Here is a 21829-nt window from a genome sequence, read left to right on the forward strand (position 1 = left end):
AAAATCCAAGTCATGTAAATGACCCCTAGACCTGAAAAGTCATTGTCAACTGCTGGAATCCATTGGATTCTCTTTATTAATTGAATTAGAAATAGTTATTGCCATCTTCAAACACTGTGTAACTGGATGCAAAATGAGATGCTTTCTTTTCTTGGAATTTCAGAGGAAGCTTTAAAACTCATAACAACCCCTACTGTGCTGTAAAAAAAAACTCCACAGTGGTGGCCACACTGATCAGGTGATCATCTACCTTCAGTACCTTATATAAGAGAAAATGAGGTCTCACTAAAGAACAGTTCACCCACGCACCTGTTCTCCTCCTTAACAAAGGCTTATTAACATAGACATTTAAATATTGTAGCTGATGGATGGCTGTCTAGAATTAAACCTCACCACGTCCACTTGTTCAGCTGTCCTCCCAACAGCCTCAGCCACAAAAGGAAAACTGGCACCAGACCAGTGGGAGCTGGCTTCTTTAATGAACCCTTGGGATTTTTAAACCACACATCGCTCTCATGATTATATTCCTTCATCATACTACCAAGTTTTGGATAAGCACATCCATAAACTACATATATGCTAGTACACTTGTGAAGTGAGTTGTTTTCATACCCACAAGTTGAAACAGTCCCAAATTTTTGCCCCTTTGGAGTTTACCATCTTGTTTTAAGCCACATCAAATGTCAAAGGAATTTCATCCATATTTGCTTTCTGTAAAAGTTCAAAACAATTCTTTCATTAGTAATGTACCTATGAAATCAGTGATTGTCTCTTTATCAGCTAACATTTTATGTGCTGTTTTCCCTGGCCAAACCCACAGTAGGTTATTTCTCTTTGTGATCTAGAACACTAGGCTGTTAATCTGGTCAAATCACTAGTGCCTCTGTTGCTCTCCATCATTTTTTATGAATACTGAACTTTCTGGAGCTTTCAAAAAAAAATCTAATGCATGTTTTAATTCCTTGTAGCTATGACCACTTCACAGTTCCCTGTCAGGATGTCTCCGAGATCCAGCAGATGAAAGTATGCTGTTCATGTTTTCTCCAAGTCTTTATCATTTTCTCATCTAATTACCTTCCTGCAGTTCTAATATCCTATTCTTTCTTCAACTGGAAAATGCCAAATATGAACTTAATAGCATGCCATGGAATATAGTGGTAATAAATATGAATCTAAAATGTCTGGGGAGGTACCCAAACTCTACCTTGAGTTAGTGGTATACCCTGTGGCCTGGTATATTTTTGGTCAAAACTGTCAGGATGGTATTAACCTTACATCTCTGCTGTGTTGTTTTGTGTTGCCATATTTTAACCACAAGGGGGCAGCATCACCACCTTCACTGTCTCCCATCTTTAATATGGGCGCATTGGGCCAGGGTAGAGAAGAAAGGTTTTACAACTTTAAAAAACAATATTCGTCATCTGGTGATGATTGTAAATATGATGGTGATGATTACTGGAAGAGAGTTGAAGAGTGTTTCCTGTAATTGAGGAATTTGTCTACAAATAGAAATCCCCTCTTTTGTTAGAGTAGTATTCATGAGGACCTTTGCTAGTATGCTTCAGTCTTTCCATTAGCTCTGCTAATAATCAGGTTAGAAAAGTCAAGAAACAATGAGTTACATGAAGCAGGCTCTGATTTTTAGGAGAAAGATAGTCTGTAAATGACTTACTTTGGCTTCCTGATGACATTTAAGTTCAATCATGTTTAGGTAGCTGCCTCCAGATGCTGCAGATCATCCTGTATTATGATGTGTTGAAGGGCTCTAGAGTCATCTTTGTCATGTAAAACTTCATCAGAAAATAACTGTCTAACCAGGGGGTGAAATAAGACTAAAAAGCATCACAGAGTTCATCTAGAGTGGAGGGAGGGCCCCCCACAGAGCCCTGAACGGCTCCACTGCCACCAGTCTCATTACCATGACACCTGCAAAGGAGCCACTGCTGCCACAGCTGGTCCCAGTCACCATCACTGTGTCCGCAGACATGAGCAGTGAGGCTAAGACACTTGGCATGACACCATGGGCAGAGGCAGAGGGAGTGGCAGCCTGTGAACAGGACAAGAAGGTTATCCCAGTGAAAGTTTGGGAACAGTAAGATGGTTCAGTGTAAGAAACATATATAGTTTCACCCACAGGAATGACACTGGGTGGGATGTATTTGTATGCCAGATTGTCATAACGAAGAATAACCCCCAGGAAGCACCCTGGCAGTACAGGGGATAGAGAAGCTGTGGAGTTCAATGTTGAAGGAGAAAAGGGTACACAGGCAGCAAAGATTGCAGGCCCTGGTGGAGTTCCAGTGCCAAGCAGTATAGATACAGTAGACTGAAGCCATTATAGATGTTATCTGCATCATGGGGGTCTTCCACACGGTCACCAGCACAATTACCAGAACAATGAGAGTGGGGAAAAGAAGGATTGGAGAGTGCCCTTCAACGTCAGGCCTTACAGCACATGGAAGATGCCTCCTCCCTTGGAGAGACCCTATGAGTGCTGACTTGTAGAGATAAGTGATGGAGGGTGCTGACGACCAGGGTGAAGGAGAAGAGATAGGTCAGTGAGACAGATTACGTGTTGGGGTTACAGACCACGAGTCTCCAGGGCCCCTCCTCACTTAGAACAGTAATGAAGACCCAAGGCCAGCAGTCATGTCAGTGTAGGCACCCCCCCCCCCCAACTTCAGTTACCAGCACAGACACCCAGAAAACCCTAAACCACAAGGTGGCAAAGAGACTGCCAGCTAGGAAGTCTGTTGCCAAGGCCGAGCAGAGCAAGGCTGAGTAAATGCCAGCCGCCCATCTCTAGTGTCATCTGGTTTGTCATCCCACAGGAAGAAATGAATGTCAATTCCAACAATAAGACCTGAACAAAAGATTAGCTCTGAAGACCTTAAATGCCTGCTTTTGGCCCATTTACCAGGCAGCTAGCACTATCTGAGTTATAGAATTTTCTTTACTTTTCCCTACAGACATCTCTTTTTGGTAATGATAAATATGTTTTTTAAAATATGTTTTTTTAAAAGGTCTGGGGCCAGGCTTGGTGACTCATGCCTGTAATCCCAGCACTTTGGGAGGCCGAGGCAGGTGGATCACCAGAGGTCAATAATTCGAGACCACACTAGCCAACATGGCAAAACCCCATCTCTACTAAAAATACAAAAATTAGCAGGGCGTGGTGGCGGGCGCCTGTAGTCCCAGCTACTGGGGAGGCTGAGGCAGGAGAATGGCTTGAACCTGGGAGGCGGAGGTTGCAGCGAGCCGAGATTGCACCACAGCACTCCAGCCTGGATGATGAAGTGAGACTCTCTCAAAAATAAATAAAATAAAATAAAATAAAATAAAATAAAAGGTCTGGTTTGTCTTATATGCCTTTAAAGGTTTTCAAATTGTTTCATATCTGGTCAGAATGAGATTACTAAGAAACTCATTTTTAAGTTGTAAAAAAATCAAGTTATTTTATTACAAGTCAACAAACTGCAATTATCTGTTAATATGGGTCTATAATAATGATAATAATGTAACACAGATGCAGATTTTGGCTTAAAGAACTATGTTTTTCTAGATTTTATATTTTAATTGTTATTCAACAATGTCTTGTGAATTCTTACATATCTCGGTGATAAGAGACATTATAGAACATTACACAAGGAAGACAATAAACATCGTTCTTTCTTTTTCTCATGCAACTTTCTCCATTAATGGCAAAATGAGATGAGGAAGCAAATATACCATTCTGTCTTTTAATATTTCCAGCAAAGAACTGAATTTAGAAAGAAGTCTGAAATTTTCCTCCTTAGAGAATTATAGAAAGTGTCTGATAGTCATTTATGGCTGTTTTTTGTTTTTTTTTGTTTTTTGTTTTTTTTTAATCTTTCACTCACTTTTCCTTGGGCACATCTGACTCATGTTCAGGTCCAGGGAGCCACACTCCTTCCTTATTCACAGAATTGAATGCTTATACGTGATCTTGCTGTTTTTATTTTTCCCTAATGGGAAAGCCCTACTAAGAAGGGTATGAGACTTACATACTTGTAGCTGATGATCTTAGCCATCTCATAGCTACAGCCCCAAGAAGCCAGCTCTCCAGCCCCTGAATCCTGACTGCTCAAATGTACACTGCAGTGTTTCACTTCCCAAGGGGTGTAATTACCTTCTCCATGATACCCAGTGCTTCAAATGACCTATGCAAAAGAATTCCCCCCCCCCTTCTTCTGATGCGTGGCAAACCAAGTTTCATTTATAGCAACTAGAAATTCCAGTGGCCTGGTCCTTGCTGGCACATGGCAGCAGGACTGGCTTGAGGGATGCTGCTGGGTGAAATGAAAGAGCTCAGCAGTTCTGCTTTGTGCTGTCCTGGCCAGAAAAATCTTTGCTGCTTGTCATCCCATCTTCCTCCACTAGAAGCCTGAGAAATGAGGCATGCTCAGGTGTTAAAAGTGGTCACAGGGCTGGCCGGGTGTGGTGGCTCACACCTGTAATCCCAGCACTTTGGGAAGCTGAAGCCAGCAGATCACTTGAGGTTAGGAGTTCGAGACCAGCCTGGCCAACATAGTGAAACCTCATCTCTGCTAAAAATAAAAATAAAAAAATAAAATAAATAGCTGGGTGTAGTGGCGGGTGTCTGTAGTCCCAGCTACTTGGGAGGCTGAGGCAGGAGAATTGCTTGAACCTGGGAAGTGGAGGTTACAATGAGCCGAGATCGCGCCACTGCACTCCAGCCTGGGTTAGAGAGTGAGACTCCACTCAAAAAACAAAAAAAGTGCTCACAGTGTCATAATACGAAGGTACTGTCCCACCTTGTCCTCCTGTCCCACCTTGTCCTCCTGGTGGCCGAGCAACTTAAATCAGACCAGAATAGATGGATGCTTAACCCTTTCAATCCTGAAGGCCCATGCAGTTAGTTTCTCCTAAGATACATACCCCGTGTCCAGTTTCTAAGATTACTGCTGCATTTCTTAGTTGTTGAAAATCAACCATGCCATTATTTCCACACTTTCTCTATCCTTCCTCAGGCCTGATGAGTTTTTTTTCCCACTCTTTCAGGGCTCATTGTTGGGGTGATCCTGAGGTATGGTACCCCTGCTACCAGTGGCCGTGACAAATCACTCAGCTGCACTCAGGAGGACAGGGCCTTCAGTACCTTATTAGTGAATGTCAGCGGAAAGTTCTTCGAATACACTCTGAAAGGAGAAATCAGCCCTGGCAAGATCAACAGCGTAGAGCAGAATGATATGCTACGGAAGGTGAGCTGGGGACACTCAGTCATCATTGTCCTGACATGGTTGTTGATTCCCTGACTTGTCTTGACCTTGTGGAGAGAAATCCTTCCAAACTCCTGGATTACTGGTAACATTCCTGGCTCTCTGTTTTGTTAGGAAGCTTTTTGGTCCATGATGAGGAGAAGGAAGAACCAGATCTTTAACTTGAGCCTTTCAGCTAGTGACCTTCGTGGGTTTGTTAGCATCTGTAGCTGAAATGGGTCACTGATTGTGCGATGGATTTGTACGTCCCCACTCAGGTCATTTATCCAGCCACCATCTCCTCTTTGCTATGTGTCTTATCCTTCCTGTGGTTTAGGGATAATATTGCTATTTTCTTAAAATAAGATTGATTTCACCTTTAGCTTAATTTATTCAGTATTCACAAGGGTAATTCTTAGTTATTCACGGTTCTTTTGCTATATCCTACAAATATTTGAGTGCTTACTCTTATTGGTGATTGATGCCAACGGCTTAATGAATCTTCAGGGGAAGAAGAAGATCTTGTTGTCTTAGAATTAGAGTCCAAGCATTTTCATTTAATGTTGGAGTAGCAACATAGTCCACAGGAAAAAGCATTATGCATCTCCTTGCACGGGTAATTTCCAGGATAAGCAAGAAATCTGTATTAATTGATGTATACTGCATTACCTTATAGACCGGGCTTCATCAGAAGGAAGCCTTCTGTATAGCAGTCTTGGGAGACCCAGGTTGTGGGGAGCCCCTTTTAATACAGCACAAGGCTAAGGTATGTGAAGGCTGACAGTGAAAGGCAGAGTGTTGCGTGTGCTCCAGAAATTAAATTCTTGTTGTTTTTGGAATCTACTCTAATCCTTAAGGAAAATTATTCTCCACCTGGAGCATTAAACATGACCATCTTTTCTGTGTCCCTAATGGCAGTACTCTTTGCTCTCAACTCTTCATAAGAAAGCATGGGGTTTTCATAAACATTCTGAAATTCAGTGCAACTGAGAAAGAAACCCAATGTAAATACCACACTTAATGGCTGTTTGGAAATGGCAGCTTGAGCCCTTCATATTGGATAAGATAGGGGGAAAAGGGAAATGATACCAACACATTTCCATCTTTCAGTTCATAATAGAAGAGGAAGCTGACTTTTGCTCTCTTATCTTTAGAAACCTGTTTATTTAAATCCCCTCTGTTTAAAACTTTGCTGCACAAAGCAAAGGTGGGAGAACAAACAAGGCCAGGATGATTGTTGCTAGTTGAGGGAAAAGAGACATGTTGATTGATTGAGACAGCTGAAGAGACAGCTGGATTGATAAGGAGAGGATTGAACTGAGTGTCAGAAAACCCTTCTGCTAGTTTGTACATTATTGGGTTTGGTGGCATCCAGCAAGTTTCACTGTCTTTGGGCCCAGTGTCCTCATATTGGGTAGGTACTGTCCAAGGCTCCTTCTCATTCTGACATTCCCTGCTTTGCAGAACGCTCTTCTTTAACAAGAAGAGAGAATAGAGCATCATTTGAAAGAATCTACTTTTATTAGGCTGATTAACACCTCCAGTTTCTAAACAAAAAAAGTTAACGTTTAATAACTAGAATGAAGGTTTAAAAATAATTAATTGAAACACAAGCCAAGTAATTGACCAGCATGAACAAATTCTTTAAAAAGGTTAGCGTGTTTATAGCATGCTGAATTTTTTTCTGGATATGATAAAACTTTGCTCTCTAAAAGTTTCAGAGTAATTTGATTAATTTCCCTGTATCAAACCTATAAGAAATTTCAGTTCCTTTAAAGTTGCCCAATTTATGCTGATGTTCAGGAAGCCACTAACATTACTGGTGACTTTGATTTAGGCTACATCAAGTGTCACAGAAGGCTGGTCACTCAAAAGAGACTTAAATTCAGCACAATTTTGTCTATAAAGGATTCTGTGAGAGGATCCAGGAAGTTAATAAAGAATCACGATGGCATCTTTTATTGCAGTTGAGCCTTTATAAAGGTGTGATGAAAACCAAGATTTTGTTTTGTTTTGTTTTGTTTTTTGAGATGGAGTCTCGCTCTGTTGCTCAGGCTGGAGTGCAGTGGTGCGATCTCAGCTCACTGCAACCTCCGCCTCCCGGGTTCAAGCGATTCTCCTGCCTCAGCCTCCCAAGTAGCTGAGATTACAGGCATCTGCCACCATGCCTAGCTAAGTTTTGTATTTTTAGTAGAAATGGAGTTTCACTGTATTAGCCAGGTTGGTCTTGAACTCCTGACCTTGTGATCTGCCCGCCTCGGCCTCCCGAAGTGCTGGGATTATAGGCGTGAGCCACCACGCCTGGCCAAGATGTTTTTATGAAAAACACTAGCCAGAAGCTTTCTGTGAGTTCTCAGAATTGCGTAAAACTGTTGTGTCTTACTATGTTTTAAAACAGCACAAGCAAGATCATAAGAGCAAAAGTGTTATGGGGAGAAGAGCGTGCCAGTCCGTGGAGAGTCATAGCTTCTCCTCTGGGATAAGTCCATGATTTTTCACATTTATGTTGTTTGCTCTAAATATTCAAACAATATGGCTTTAGTCAATGGCTTCAAATATTAAGCAGATATTATAGCATGAATTGGAGTTAAATAAAAAATTGGCTTTTTTTTCTTTTTAAACTTTCAGGTAACATTCGATCCAGAAGTATTTTTCAACATTCTTCTGCCTCCAATTATTTTTCATGCTGGATACAGCTTAAAGAAGGTAAGAGGTTTTTGCCAGTATTTCTGAAATCATGTGAATCTCTGTGTTAATTTACCTGCATAATTTTCTAGTTATTTTTCTTCTCCCAGATTGCTTATTACTTTGTTCTTCACCCACTCAGAGACTATAGTTGACTTCTCATCAATGATTCATTTCTGTTTTAAAATCTGGAACTCCCATACATTGTCAGTGGGAATGTAAAATAGTACAGCCACTCTGGAAAACAAGTTGGCAGTTTCTAATAAAACTAAAGTTGAAATTGCCATATGACCACAATTTCACTCATAGGGATTTATCCCAGAGAAATGAACACCTGTGTTCACATAAAAACCTATACATGATTGTTCATAGCAACTTGTAATAGACGAACACTGGAAACAACCAAAATGTTCTATAATAGGTGAATGGTTAAACAAACTATGGTATATCCATATCGTAGACTACTACTCAACAATAAAACAGAACAACCTATTGATACACCCGATGACCTTTATGGATCTCAAAGGCATTATGCCGAGTGAAAAAAATCCAATCTCAAAAGGTTATATACTCTATGATTTCATTTATATAGCATTGTAGAAATGACAAAATTAAACGGTTGGAAAACAAATTAGTGGTTGCCAGTGAATAGGGATGGTGGGGGCATTGGGATGGGGGTGCTTATAAAAGGGTAGCGTGAGGGACATCTTCAGGGTGATGGAACAGTTGTGTATTTTGATTGTGGTGGTAGTCATGCAAATCTACACATTTGATTAAATGACAGGGAACTATGCACACACATAATACATATAATGCCAGTTTCTTGGTTTTGATATTGTACCATAGTTATGTAAGATGTAACCACTGGGGGAAACTGGGCAAAGGGCACATGAGACCTCTCTATACTTCATCTTTGCAACTTATGTGAATCTATAATTATTCCAAAATAAAAAGTTTTAAAGAAACTAAGTATCCTTATTACTGAGGGTCATCGTGCTAGACAGCAAGGTTAGGTCAGAGCTTCTAGTTATTTAAAATACAAAATACCAGCCTAGGTAACATAGCAAGACCATGCCTCTACAAAAAGTAAAAAAATTAGCTGGGCATGGTGGTACATGCCTGTGGTCCTAGTTACTCTTGGAGGAGTCTGAGGTGGGGAGCTTGAGCCTAGGAGTTTGAGGCTGCAGTGAGCCTTGATTGTATCTCTGTACTCCAGTCTGGGCCACAGAGCAAGACCCGGTCTCTAAAAAATAAATAAATAAATAAATAAATGCAAATGCCAAATATCTTTACAAATATTTATGGATGGCTCCCTCCCTCTCCCATTGTGGTAATATTGTCTGAAAATTAAGCCTCCCCAAAGGCAGGTAACAACTGTGGAACTTGTTTCTGCTCTCTTTCTGAATGAGGACTAAAGGAAACCTTTTCAGTGAGTCTAGAGAAGAGAGATTTTGCCTGACAATAAAACTCAGCAACATCCTTAGGATCTACAAAATGCCCCCGAAACTGATAAACTCTAGCTAGATCAGTTGAGAAAAAAGGAGGAAAGAAACAAATTACCTGTATTAGGAATAAAGGAAGGGACTTTACTGCAGACCCTGCAGATATCAAAAGGATAAGGGAATACTATGAACAATTTTTGTGCCAATAAGTTTGACAACATCCTGATGAGATCTTGCCATGAAAAACAACTCAAAAAAAGAAAAATAAATAAATCTGGCAACCCAGGTGAAATGGACAAATTCCTTGAAAGACGTAAATTATCAACCTGAGAAGAGATGGAAAGCTTGAACAGACCTATATTAAAGAAATTGAGTTCATAATGAAAAACCTTTCCAGACACCCATATGGCTTTACTGGTGAATTATATCAAGCATTTATGGAATAAATAATACCAATCTTATACAAATTCTTTCACAAAATAGAAAAGGGAATACTTCCCAATTCATTTTATGAGAGGATGCCGGCCCATCAGGCTGGGTTTTCTATCAAAGTCACTCTGCACTTTTCAGATGCTTTGTAAACAGTTTCCAACCAACATAAATATAGTTTACGGAACATTTGGTATGCATTAAGAACAGATACTCTTTATTTCTGTTTTTACATCCATTCTTTCTAATCTTCAGAGAAACTCTGTAAGAAGGTGATGGTGATTGAAGATTAGTTCACACTGCTTCTGCCCCAGATTTCCGACTCATTGATAAACAGACACAAAGAGTTAACTTGTGATTAAATGATTAATTTATGATCCAAAGTCCCTGGTAGATGCATGTTGGAGTATGTCACTTAACCTTTAGTAATGGGGCTTCTTACACCCTACCTCATGAATTGAGGACAGGTACCCTTTAGCCAGGTCGGTCACAGTTACACTTAAGGAGGCTGAAATGGAGAGATCCTAGAAATTGTTGGGCCTGCCACAAGCTGCCTCTTTTGCTCACAGCATGGAGGCTAAAGGAGCAAGAACAATTCCCCACCTTGCACAACAAGGTCAAGATTACAAGTCAGGGTCCAACTCACTTCCTCTTTCAGAGATCAAGTGACCCCTTCTTACTGCATAACCTTCAGGGCAGGAGGGGAAGGGGGAGAGAAGTGGAACATAAGTTCCATCTCCATAATAGGTGCTTGAGGAGCGGAGGCTGTGTGTTTCTGCACACCAGCCCAGTGTGTTTGTGTACTCACACGTAGAGTGTCCTGCGTTTTACTGATGATGAATCTCAGCTCAGAATGATTAATGATGCATATGAGGTTACATAGATAGTGCGGGACTGAGTCAAGGTGACTCAGTCTGTCTGACTCCAGGGCCCAGAGTTGTTCTTTTGTGCCTTATTGCCTCTGGATTTAGGTTTTCTGTACAAAAAAAGACCATATCGTTTACCTGACTACTCTGGGTTGCCAGGGTCATCCGAATTTGTATGTCATTTCTGACATGTAACAGATGGGAGATGGTTATTATGGGTACAAATTACGTTATTTTTTACATAAGTGGAGAATTTGGGAACTCTTCTTCAGATCAAATGGGTGATGAGTAATTTGATATTTTACATAACTAATCTTAATGTATAATCAGTCATAGCTGTTTTAAAATGAAACCAAATCATGGGTTGTGAAAGCCACTCTGATGGTTGATAGACGTTTTAGTTTTTGCAGAACCTTCCCTTTATCAGCACCATTTTCTCAAAAGAAAAACAACTCACAGGCTTTGCCAGTTCCCAATCAATTTGTTTTTGAAATACTAGCCTGAGTGGGGAAAAAAAGCCCACTAATTCTCTGCTCTCACACTATGGTAACCAACACAGAAGACTTCTGTGATTAAATGTGGGAGGGATTTCTCCCTACCAGCAAACAGGCAATCAGTTCTGCAGCAGACACCAGCTGGGTGTCCTCCAGTTCAGTTCTGACACTATCTACCTGGAGATACTGCCAGACCCCACGGAAGGCTGAGTCCCACAATACTGCCCCCCACCCCATCTCAGACACCTGTCACAAGTCTGGAACTTCTGACTGCCTGGCTTCAAGTTGGGGTTCCCATGACCCCCTCTTTCATTACATTGCTATAGTGGCTCACAGAACTCAGGGAAACACTCATATTTACCAGTTTATTATAAAAGATATTACAAAGGATACAAATTAAGAGATGCATAAGGCAAAGTGTGGAGAAAGGGGCATGGAGCTTCCATGCCCTCCCAGGTCACCACCATCCAGGAACCTCCATGTATTCAGCTATTTGGAAGCTCTTGGAACCCCATCCTCTTGAACTTTTTATGGAGGTTTCATTGCATAGCCATGATTGACAGTCGTGTAGAAAAGTGATTGGACAAAAGGGGCGTGATCTAATGCTGACAGACTGAGTGGGGAAACCCAGCAAGGCCTATGTGTTCAGATTCTTCTTGGCCTTTCTGTGTGGTATACCTTCCTCCCCAGTATGGGGCAGGATCCCTTCTGAAATGAGGGTCTTATGACCTACTTCAAAAAGGCAGGAGAAAATTAGAGTATATTTTTAGTTTCTATGGCCTGCCTTGGGACAGAAAAGGAGCAGATGAAAGGAGGGCAAGAGAAGGTCAGAGAGATTCTATTTTTTTTGCTACCTGCTTCTGAGGCCTAAAGTGCCCAACATTACAACAAAAGACTGCAACAAGAGCTGTGGGAGCTTATGAGCCAGGAACTGTAGATGAAAACCAATACATACACATCATAATAGCACAGCTAGTCTTTCAGGTTATCAACTATTAGTTTAGTCTCTTTCCTTTTTAAATTGCCCCTATAAAGGCACCTAAATAGTTGGTCCTTAATATGGTTACCATCTCTGATGAAACCTGTTGTCAGTGAAATGTGTAATAAATATTTCACCATTTAACGGATGGTATATACACAGATAACATTCAGACCCTCTGACCTATGCACATCATATAGCTATCATGCAGACCCGGGCCTTCTGACTTGAAAAAAGTTCTCATTGGAATTAGCTTTGATTTTGTGCTACCACTCCTGGTTTGCTTAGAGGGCTTTGGCAGGGAAATAATTCACCCATAGAAGTCATTATTGGTGGACTCCCCCACCAAACACACACACACACACACACACACACACACACACACTCTCTCTCTCTCTCTCTCTCACTCTCTTTCTCTCTCTCTCTCTGTCTCTCTTTCTCTCTCTCCTTCTGTCTCTCTCTCTTCTTCACTCTCACACACATATACAATAACATGTTAAAACTTGCCAGTGAGGAATGGGAGGGGATAGGATTTCCCAAGGAGTAGCAGTGTAAGGCTTAGAATGGTGCAGCCAGAACTTGGGATGTCAGGTATATTTTCACCAAAGCAAAACTTCTCATCCTGACCTGTCTTGGGCTTATATTTTTGAAGACTTTGCCAGGGCATGCCATCATCTCCTTTTGTCTCTTCTTGTCATTTTATAATTGAGGAGGAAAAGTAAGGGAGATTCTGAACTAATCATGGCTGTATTATAACCAAATAAGGGTAGGATGAAAGATCTAGGATTTTACTGGATACCTCCTGTCCTTTCTTGCCCAAAGAGAAGTGGGAATCGAAGAACTGGGTAGCAGGGCAGCTTGCACAGTGAGAGCACGATGCTTTGGGGTCAGGAGACCACCTTTCCAGTGTGGGCCTTGGTTTGGTGGACATGTGACTTGAAGCAGCTTACATCATGCCTTTGAACCTTGGGTTCTCTCATATAAGATGGTCCAAATAATACCTTCCAGATAGATCATTGTGAGAATTGGATGGGCTAATATATGTGAAAACACTTTGTGAACTATGAAGTATACATTTAAGTGCTAGACATAATACACAAATAGGTAGTATAGCTTTTCAAAATACAGTTAAGTTTCAGCTCGCATCAGCAGATATGAACGGGAGATGGGTAATTGTGTGTGTGTGTGTGATTTTAGAATATATTATGAAAGTATTTTTGGCTACAGATTTGCATTCCTAATTTTTTGCTTTGGCTAATGTCATGAATATGAATTTATCTAATTTATATTCAGAGTTACCATGGGAATATCTACCCAAAGGAAAACTGAGTGGCAAGGAAAAGCACATCTGGGATTGAAATTTGTTCTTGGAGACCTCACAAGTGTCATTCATCTGGTGCCTTGTTCTTGGTGCACTCCTGGCCCTCCCTGATTGAAGCCATTTCTGGAGCTTTTAAAGAGAAGCAGACTCACAGCTGTTGATTTTTTTGGAATATATATTTTTCAAAACATTGATGTATAAATGCATTTGATTAAAAACAAAAAGGCGGTTATTTAAGAGGCAAACATAATGTGTCCATCTTATGTACAGGCAGCACCCTCATTCGGTGCCTGTGAGCATGGCAAGCCCTTGAAGGATTCTTTCCTGAGCAGGTGGCTTAGGGGCAGCAGGCGTTCCTTAACACCTTCTTCACTGACTCAGATGGGGGCAAGCACTCGGAAGGCCCTGTGTCTGGGATGCACACCAGAGGACACCTGCAGCCCTTTGTCTGGTCATGCTTCGTGGTGGCTGCCTGATCTTGTCTGGGTTCTTCTTCCTGCACCCTGTCTTTTTCTGATATTGCTCAGGTGACATGCTGGGGTTCTTCTGCCTTTAAAAGAAATTTAGGTAAAGTGTTCCTGGCCCTTGTTTGATCAGGGTGTTGGGAGATTTTGTCTGTTTGTGTTAAAGAGTTCTGATTGTCAAATGAGAATGGCTTATGCCTTGAGGAGGCAGAACTGTGTCTTAGGATCCCAGGAACAGGCAGAATTTCCTCCGCTGGAATATCCCAGAGGCCTAATGACTTGTAAGAAGTAAATCCTTCAAAGACAACATGGTAAAACAAGTAAATCTGTGTGTATGTCTGTGTGTGTGTGTGTGTGTGTGTGTGTGTTTACATTTTTAAGGTAACCAATGAATGTGCAGAAGCATTGAAAGGATTGAAGTTTTGCCACCTCTTTCTGTATAATTTCTAGATGTGATATTGATGTGTGTTTCTTTTTGTATAAACTTGGCCATCTTAAATGGAACTATCTCTTTCTCATTTCTCCACATCCATCTCTATTGTCCCTCTTTCCCAGGCTTCAGACATTAATCTAGATGACTATAAAGAGACGTTTCAGGGTCCATGAGCAGATATTTAGGACTCTGTTTTCTGACATCAAATTAAGCAGAAAGCTCATGACATAGCACTTTCACACTTTATTTGTTTTAAACTTCTATCTGTGATGATATTCTGACGTACCACCAGAACTGGAAGTGATGTGCTGAATCACTGAGTAAAATGGTTTGGGTTAAATCTATAAAAATGATTGGTCTACTCACACACACACGTGCACAACATACACACACGCTTAATGTAATCATCCAGAGCAGTTTTGTCTAGAAATTTACTAAGTCCTTGCTTACTTGCTCACTACCTGGCTGTATAGAAGATAACTTAAAACCATGATGTCTAAGGTTAAATAGCACCATATAGGAGTAACTTCAGTTGTTACTTGATGTAATGGAAACAGTACGTAGAGTTCCACTTTTTAGAGACTTTTAATGTGTTTCTTAAGCTCATTGTTGAAAATCACAATGTGATTCCTGGGTTTTGTTTGTTTGTTTTATTCAGAGACACTTTTTCAGAAATCTCGGGTCTATACTGGCCTATGCCTTCTTGGGGACTGCTGTTTCATGCTTCATTATTGGGTAAGTGAACCTTTGTATTATAACCAAATTAGCACACGTTCCATAGGGATGAGATCCATTTGGGTCCACAGAGTCCAGTATTTTGATATTTTTGATGGCAGTCAGGATCGAGAGTTACACTGTTCAGTATGGTAGCTATTAGCCACATGTGGCTATTTAAATTAAGATCAATTTACATGAAATAAAATTATACCCAACACCCAGATCTTGGTTTCTATTATCATTCTTTGATAAAAAGAGCCAGAGCCCCTTGCAGAAATGGCTAATTCTAGGGCTGGGGCAGGAAATACACAAGATGAAAAGGGAGTATCTTATAATGCCAGAAAGTAAGGAAGTGCTCAGAAAACAGACAGGCAAAAGAATGTGGGGGATGTCAAAGGGACACAAGAGCCAACCTGAAAGCCCCTGTAATGGTCAAAGCCCCCCCCCCAGCCAATGGCTGAAGAACAACAAAACAAATAACATTGTATTAGATTATCCCCAAGAGCATTAAGTAAATATCCCTGAGTTCATGTGGATATAAATAAGCGATTGGATGGAGAAATAAATGGGGGAGAAGAGACAAATCTCCTGTGCGAAGAATTCCAAATACTTCATGTAGATACATCCCCCTCAAGGAGGTAGAGCTCAGTCCCCTCCCACTCCCTCTTTGAGTGTGGGCTGTGCATAGTGACTTCTTTCTGAAGAGTACAGTACAGAAAGCAGGAAAAAAGAGTAGCTTTACAGTGGAGAAGCCTGACAAATACTACTTCAACCAGGTGATCAAGATCAACAACAGCAGGGGTAAGTCACGTTGATAGTATGTACCTTGATATTTGTGATGAGAAGGATACTCTACCTCTCTGGTCGTTCACTTAAAACCACATTACCTCAGTATAACCATGAGAAAAAAAATCAGACAAATCCTAGTCGAAGGGTATTCTACAAAATATCTGACCGCTACTCCTTAAATCTGCCAAGGTCATCAAAAATGAGCAAAGTCTGGCCAGGCGCGGTGGCTCACCCCTGTAATCCCAGCACTTTGGGAGGCTGAGGCAGGTGGATCACAAGGTCAGGAGATCAAGACCATCCCGGCTAACACGGTGAAACCCTGTCTCTACTAAAAATACACACAAAAAAATTAACGGGTGGCGGGCGCCTGTAGTCCCATCTACTCAGGAGGCTGAGGCAGGAGAATGGCGTGAACCTGGGAGGTGGAGCTTGCAGTGAGCTGAGATCGCGCCACTGCCCTCCAGCCTGGGTGACAGAGTGAGACTCCATCTCAAAAAAAAAAAAAAAAAAAAAAAAAAGAAAGAAAAGTCTAAGAAACTGCTGTCACAGCCATGAGGAGACTAAAGGGATTGGATGACTAAATGTCATGTGGTATCCCGGATAAGATCCTGGAACAGAAAAAGGACATTAGGTTCAAAACTAAGAAAATCTGAATAAAGTTAGGATTCTTATGAATGTTTTAACAATTGGCTAGAAACCTGGAGATAATAGCAGGGGCCTTTTGTGCCATCAAAAAAGGAGGGGCTTGGACTTATCCTTTAAGAGATACACATTATTGAAGAATGACACATTACGTAACTGGCATTAGTGATGATAGGAAGCAAAATGGGGAAAAGGCTGCCGGAGAAGTCTATTGTGTAGGTCACAGACTGGTGGAAGGAAATGGAGAGGAGGGTCTTGTTCCAGGAATGTTTAAAGGGTACATGAAAGAAGCCTTTGATAAGCAACAAAGGGCAAATCAAATCTGTAACATACAATTGCTGTGAAATGAAATTGAACTGGTTAAGTGTCTAGAACAGTGTCTGGCACACAATAGGCAAGCATTAAGTTATAGCTGTTTCTTCTCAAAAGGATTCCATTCTGCGAATAGTTCTTTTGCTCCTAGCTTAGCTAGTCCATCCTTCTAAGCATTTGAGACACAAAGGTGGGCAGTGGCATCAAGAATCTCATTATTAGAGCGTTGGCTGTAGGGTATAATGAGTCAAGTCCATGGTTATTTTTACTCCTCTAACCCCTGCAGCTGCTGCCATCACTGCTGCTGCCACCACACACACACGCACACGCACACACACATGCACGTGCATGCACACATACCCTTGTAACACGTACTAGACCTTTTCACAGTCCTCACTCCTCCCAATTTGCAAGCTGTCTTGTAGGAAATGTTCTTCCTCCAAGCTGAAAAATTTAACTTGGTAGTCCCTCTTAGCCCATGTCACAGTCTACATAGCATAAGGAGGGCTATTGCTGGCCCGCCTGACCCATGCAAAGAGTGAAAGGCCAGATATCTTGATGGTTAGATGGATGTTCTAATAGGACATTTAAAGATATTGGCCTCTTTTTCCTTTCTTTGAAATAATTTTTGGCAGAGAAGGCAGTAGTAGGTCAATCCCTTGGATCTTTGTGATCAACCCATTTTTTTTCTCTCTGTTTTCATCCAGTCTACTGATTTCTCTGACTTTAAATGCATTGTCTTAGAATCTTGTGAGTTTTGTAGCAACTTATTGCTACAAAAACATGATGCCAGGTTCTGTCTCTTCCTTTCCTCTGTATTACCCAATTGTTTCAAATGCTTTAGCTTTGTTGCTAATTGAAGACTGTGCTTCATGGTTGCTTTAGTTGTTAGAGTACAACTTTTAAAAATGAAACGTTCAGATATTTCAGCAAGATGACATTAACTTGCAAACTCTTACTTGATGCCAAAGTCCTATTTGCCAATATCTCTAATAAGTGTCCAACCATGAGAGCTGCCTGTTATTTTCATAAATCTCTAAGAACAGCATTCTAGTACTATTCTGCTTGCATGTTTGCTAAGTTACTTATTTGTTTCTCCTGACATAGTTTACCTTACCTTCTTACAGAAATCTCATGTATGGTGTGGTGAAGCTCATGAAGATTATGGGACAGCTCTCTGATAAATTTTACTACACAGATTGTCTCTTTTTTGGAGCAATCATCTCTGCCACTGACCCAGGTATTTGGCTTTATTATTATAGTATTCCATTATTTAAATCTTAAAAAGTTCAGAGCAATCATTAACTTTTGTTAAAGTAGGGAGAATGTAGTATTTATTTGCATGGCATGGTGGTAGAAGAAGTGACCAATAGGTGGGTCTAACAGACTTAGATGGTGGCTTTTCTTTTTCTTTTTCCTTTTTTGAGACAGGATCTCACTCTGTTGCCCAAACTGGAGTGCAGTGGTGCAATCACAGCTCACTGAAGCCTTGACCTCCTGGGCTCAAGCAATCCTCCTGCCTCAGCCTCCCAAGCAGTGGGACTATATATAGTTAGAGGGCTTTTCTAAGAAGGGCATGCAATTTCCTTTTATATTATTAATTTTTCATTGTTGTAAAAATGCCTGACATAAAATTTACTATCTTAACAATTTCTTTTTTTTTTTTTTTGAGATGGAGTCTTGCTCTGTTGCCCAGGCTGGAGTGCAGTGATGTGATCTTGGCTCACTGCAGCCTCCACCTCCCAGATTCACGCCATTCTCCTGCCTCAGCCTCTCAAGTAGCTGGGATTACAGGTGCTCGCCACCACACCTGGCTAATTTTTTTGTATTTTTAGTAGAGGCAGGTTTCACCGTGTTAGCCAGGATGGTCTCAATCTCCTGACTTCGTGATCCGCCTGCCTCAGCCTCCCAAAGTGCTGGGATTACAGGTGTGAGCCACCATGCCCAGCCTATCTTAACAGTTTCTAAGTGTATAGTTCAGTAGCATTAAGTATACCCACATCATTGTGAAACCAATCCCCAGAACTTTTTCATCTTGCAAAACTGAAATGCTGTACCCATTAAACAACAACTCCCCAGTCCCCCTTCCCTGCAGCCCCTGGCAGCTATCTTTGACTTTCTGTCTCTATAAACTTGACTACTGTAGAAATTTCATACAAGTGAAATCATACAGTATTTGTCCTTTTGTGACTGGCTTATTTCACTTAGCATAATGTCCTCAAAGTTCATCCATGTTATAGCATTTGTCATAATTTCCTAACCTTTAAGGCTGAATAATATTCCATTGTATCTGTATAGCATGTTTTTTTGTTGTTGTTGTTGTTTTGTTTTGGTTTGGTTTTTGAGATGGAGTTTTGCTCTTGTTGACCAGGCTGGAGTGCAGTGGCACGATCTTGGTTCACTGTAACCTCTGCCTCCCAGGTTCAAGCGATTCTCCTGCCTCAGCCTCCCGAGTAGCTGGGATTACAGGCATGCACCACCACGCCCAGCTAATTTTTTTGTAATTTTAGTAGAGACAGGGTTTCTCCGTGTTGGTCAGGCTGGTCTTGACTCCCAACCTCAAGTGATCCTCCCGCCTCGGCCTCCCAAAGTGCTGGGATTACAGGCATGAACCACCACACCCGGCTATATAACATGTTTTGCCTTTCATCTTAGAATGACTAATTTGGTCATAAGTTTTACACTTAGATTTTCTTCTTTCTCAGTGTTGCCCTTTTGCCTTCTTTTATGTAACATATCATTGGGTTTAAATAATACCTTTTCTTAGTAGAAACACACATGATTATCTGTAGTGAATGTAATTTAATTTGTAAACTCCTTTTGTGCAGCATTCCTAGAGGACTGTGCACTGTGACATGGTTTTTATTCATCAATCCCTTGCCCTGTATTTTTCAAGTGTTGGTTGAACCAATTCTTACAAGTGAATTATTACACCCTCCCTTGCAGCTCAAAAACAAACAAAAAAGTTATCCTTTCCAAGTTGGAACCTATAATTTGATCAGTTTGCACAGTAGTTACAGCTATTCTCTTCCTTAGTGTCAGCTATTGAGAGTACACCTTAGGGAAAGAAGTTCTGGAGAATGAGCTGCTCCTGTCCTCACGGTAGAGATGGAAAGGTCTGTTCAGTGTCTTCAGTGCCCTCTAATATTCTGAACAGTATCAACCTTAAAGATACTAAGATATCCCACTTGACCATGCCTCTTGGGGGTCCTCTCCATCAGTGCTATCTTACAGATCTTTCTGTGAAGACAGAGATGTTCTGTAATCTGCGAGTCCATTGTGGTAACCAGGAGCCACATGTGGCTTTTGAGCACTTGAAATGTAGGGTAATGCAATTGGGGGACTGATTTTAACTTTTATTTAATGTTAAGTAATTTAAATGTGTATAGCCACATGTGGCTAATGGTTACCACATCAGACAGCATAGCTCTAGGCAGTTGTGTGGTTCTGAAGAATCTCAATGTTAAAAAAACAAAAAAAACCTTGACCTCTCTCACACTCATATTTTGTTACAAACATCCTGAGTAAATTAGTATTGAAGACTTGGCTGTCGAGGCACTCTGGTTTGTGAAAAGGTGGGATTTGGAGTCACAGACCTTGGGTTGAGTTCTAGCCCTACCGATCACTGATCGGGTAGCCTGGACACATATTATCCCCTGACATCAGTTTCCTCATCTATAAAGTAGAAATGATGGCACCTATTTCCTAAGGCTATTGTGAAGATGAAATGAAACAACACATGTAAGACATAGAATGTACCATCTCTAAATTATGCTGGTCTGTGTCCACATCTGACTCAGAAAGAGATTTCTCAGTTTTCCTTATGTTTAAAAAATAAATAAATAACAGATCATCTCTTAACCCAAGCATGTTTCCAAAGAGAACTCTGAAAATCAGTTTTATTATTTTAATCCTGTGCTGTCTGTGACTGTCTCCAGATGTGTGTCTATGGAGAAATAGATCTTCATAAGTCTGAGAAAGGTGTTTAGTCTGTCTGAAAATGTGTTTCTAAGTATACTCATCTATAATTTTATTACTAACGTCTTACTAGTACCACTAACAAGTAAAGGGAAGTTAGTTTAACATAAAGATTATTGATATCGTTTCCTGAGCTATCAGTGTTACTTCATTTAATTGGATAGAGAGGCTTACTTTTCTAGATTATCTTTGTAATTGTTTACTTCCCTTTAATGTGTCTATGCTATGGTAGAAAATAATGGAAGGCATTACCATGCTACTCCATTTTCACTTGGCCTATGAAGATTGGCATAGTAAGGGTTTTATAGAAATGGAAGTTGTAGAAAATTGAAAGTTTAAACTTATTAAACATCAGGACATTAACTTTAACTGCTTTTTAAATAGAAATCTTCCTGAAATGTAGAATATTTTTGCAAATTACAAGTATTTTACCAGCCTCCTAGAAATCTGTTGTTTGAAAACTTGGGTCATAAAAGAGATAAAAACTTAAGTGCAGAGTTAAGCATCACAAGACCAGATTGAGTTCTAGTGTCTACTGCATCAAACAAAAATTCTGATATTGGCAGCCTGGGCAACATAGAACTTCATTCCCACAAAAAAATTTTAAAAATTAGCTGGCCGTGGTGGTGATTGCCTATGGTTCCAGCTGCTCGGGGGCTGAGGCAAGACGATTGCTTAAGCCCAGAAGTTTGAGGCTGCAGTGAGCTGTGATCGCACTACTGCACTCCAGCCTGGGTGACAGAGCAAGACCCTGTCCTTAAAAAATGAAACAAAAAACTTTATAGTATTAGGATACAGAGTCATATTGACTGATATCAAGGAATAAGAATCCTTGTCCCAAGCCGGGCGCGGTGGCTCAAGCCTGTAATCCCAGCACTTTGGGAGGCCGAGATGGGTGGATCACGAGGTCAGGAGATCGAGACCAACCTGGCTAACACGGTGAAACCCCGTCTCTACTAAAAATACAAAAAACTAGCCAGGCGAGGTGGTGGGCGCCTGTAGTCCCAGCTACTGGGAGGCTGAGGCAGGAGAATGGTG

At 40.9% G+C, this 21829-nt stretch overlaps 1 protein-coding gene across 6 annotated transcripts in view; it reads left to right on the forward strand.

Moving 5' to 3' along the window:
• SLC9A7 (solute carrier family 9 member A7) overlaps positions 1 to 21829 on the forward strand; it is a 147241-nt gene that overhangs the window by 68515 nt on the left and 56897 nt on the right. For all 6 annotated transcript variants that reach the window (XM_023202761.1, XM_023202766.1, XM_031936589.1 and 3 more), the window contains exons 2-5: positions 5044 to 5243; positions 7869 to 7946; positions 15012 to 15088; positions 17941 to 18053. In XM_023202761.1, the coding sequence (XP_023058529.1) occupies positions 5044 to 5243; positions 7869 to 7946; positions 15012 to 15088; positions 17941 to 18053 (468 nt within the window). The remainder of the gene's footprint in view (positions 1 to 5043; positions 5244 to 7868; positions 7947 to 15011; positions 15089 to 17940; positions 18054 to 21829) is intronic.

The sequence above is a fragment of the Piliocolobus tephrosceles genome, chromosome 12 (assembly GCF_002776525.5).
Source record: "Piliocolobus tephrosceles isolate RC106 chromosome 12, ASM277652v3, whole genome shotgun sequence".
Classification (NCBI taxonomy): domain Eukaryota; kingdom Metazoa; phylum Chordata; class Mammalia; order Primates; family Cercopithecidae; genus Piliocolobus; species Piliocolobus tephrosceles.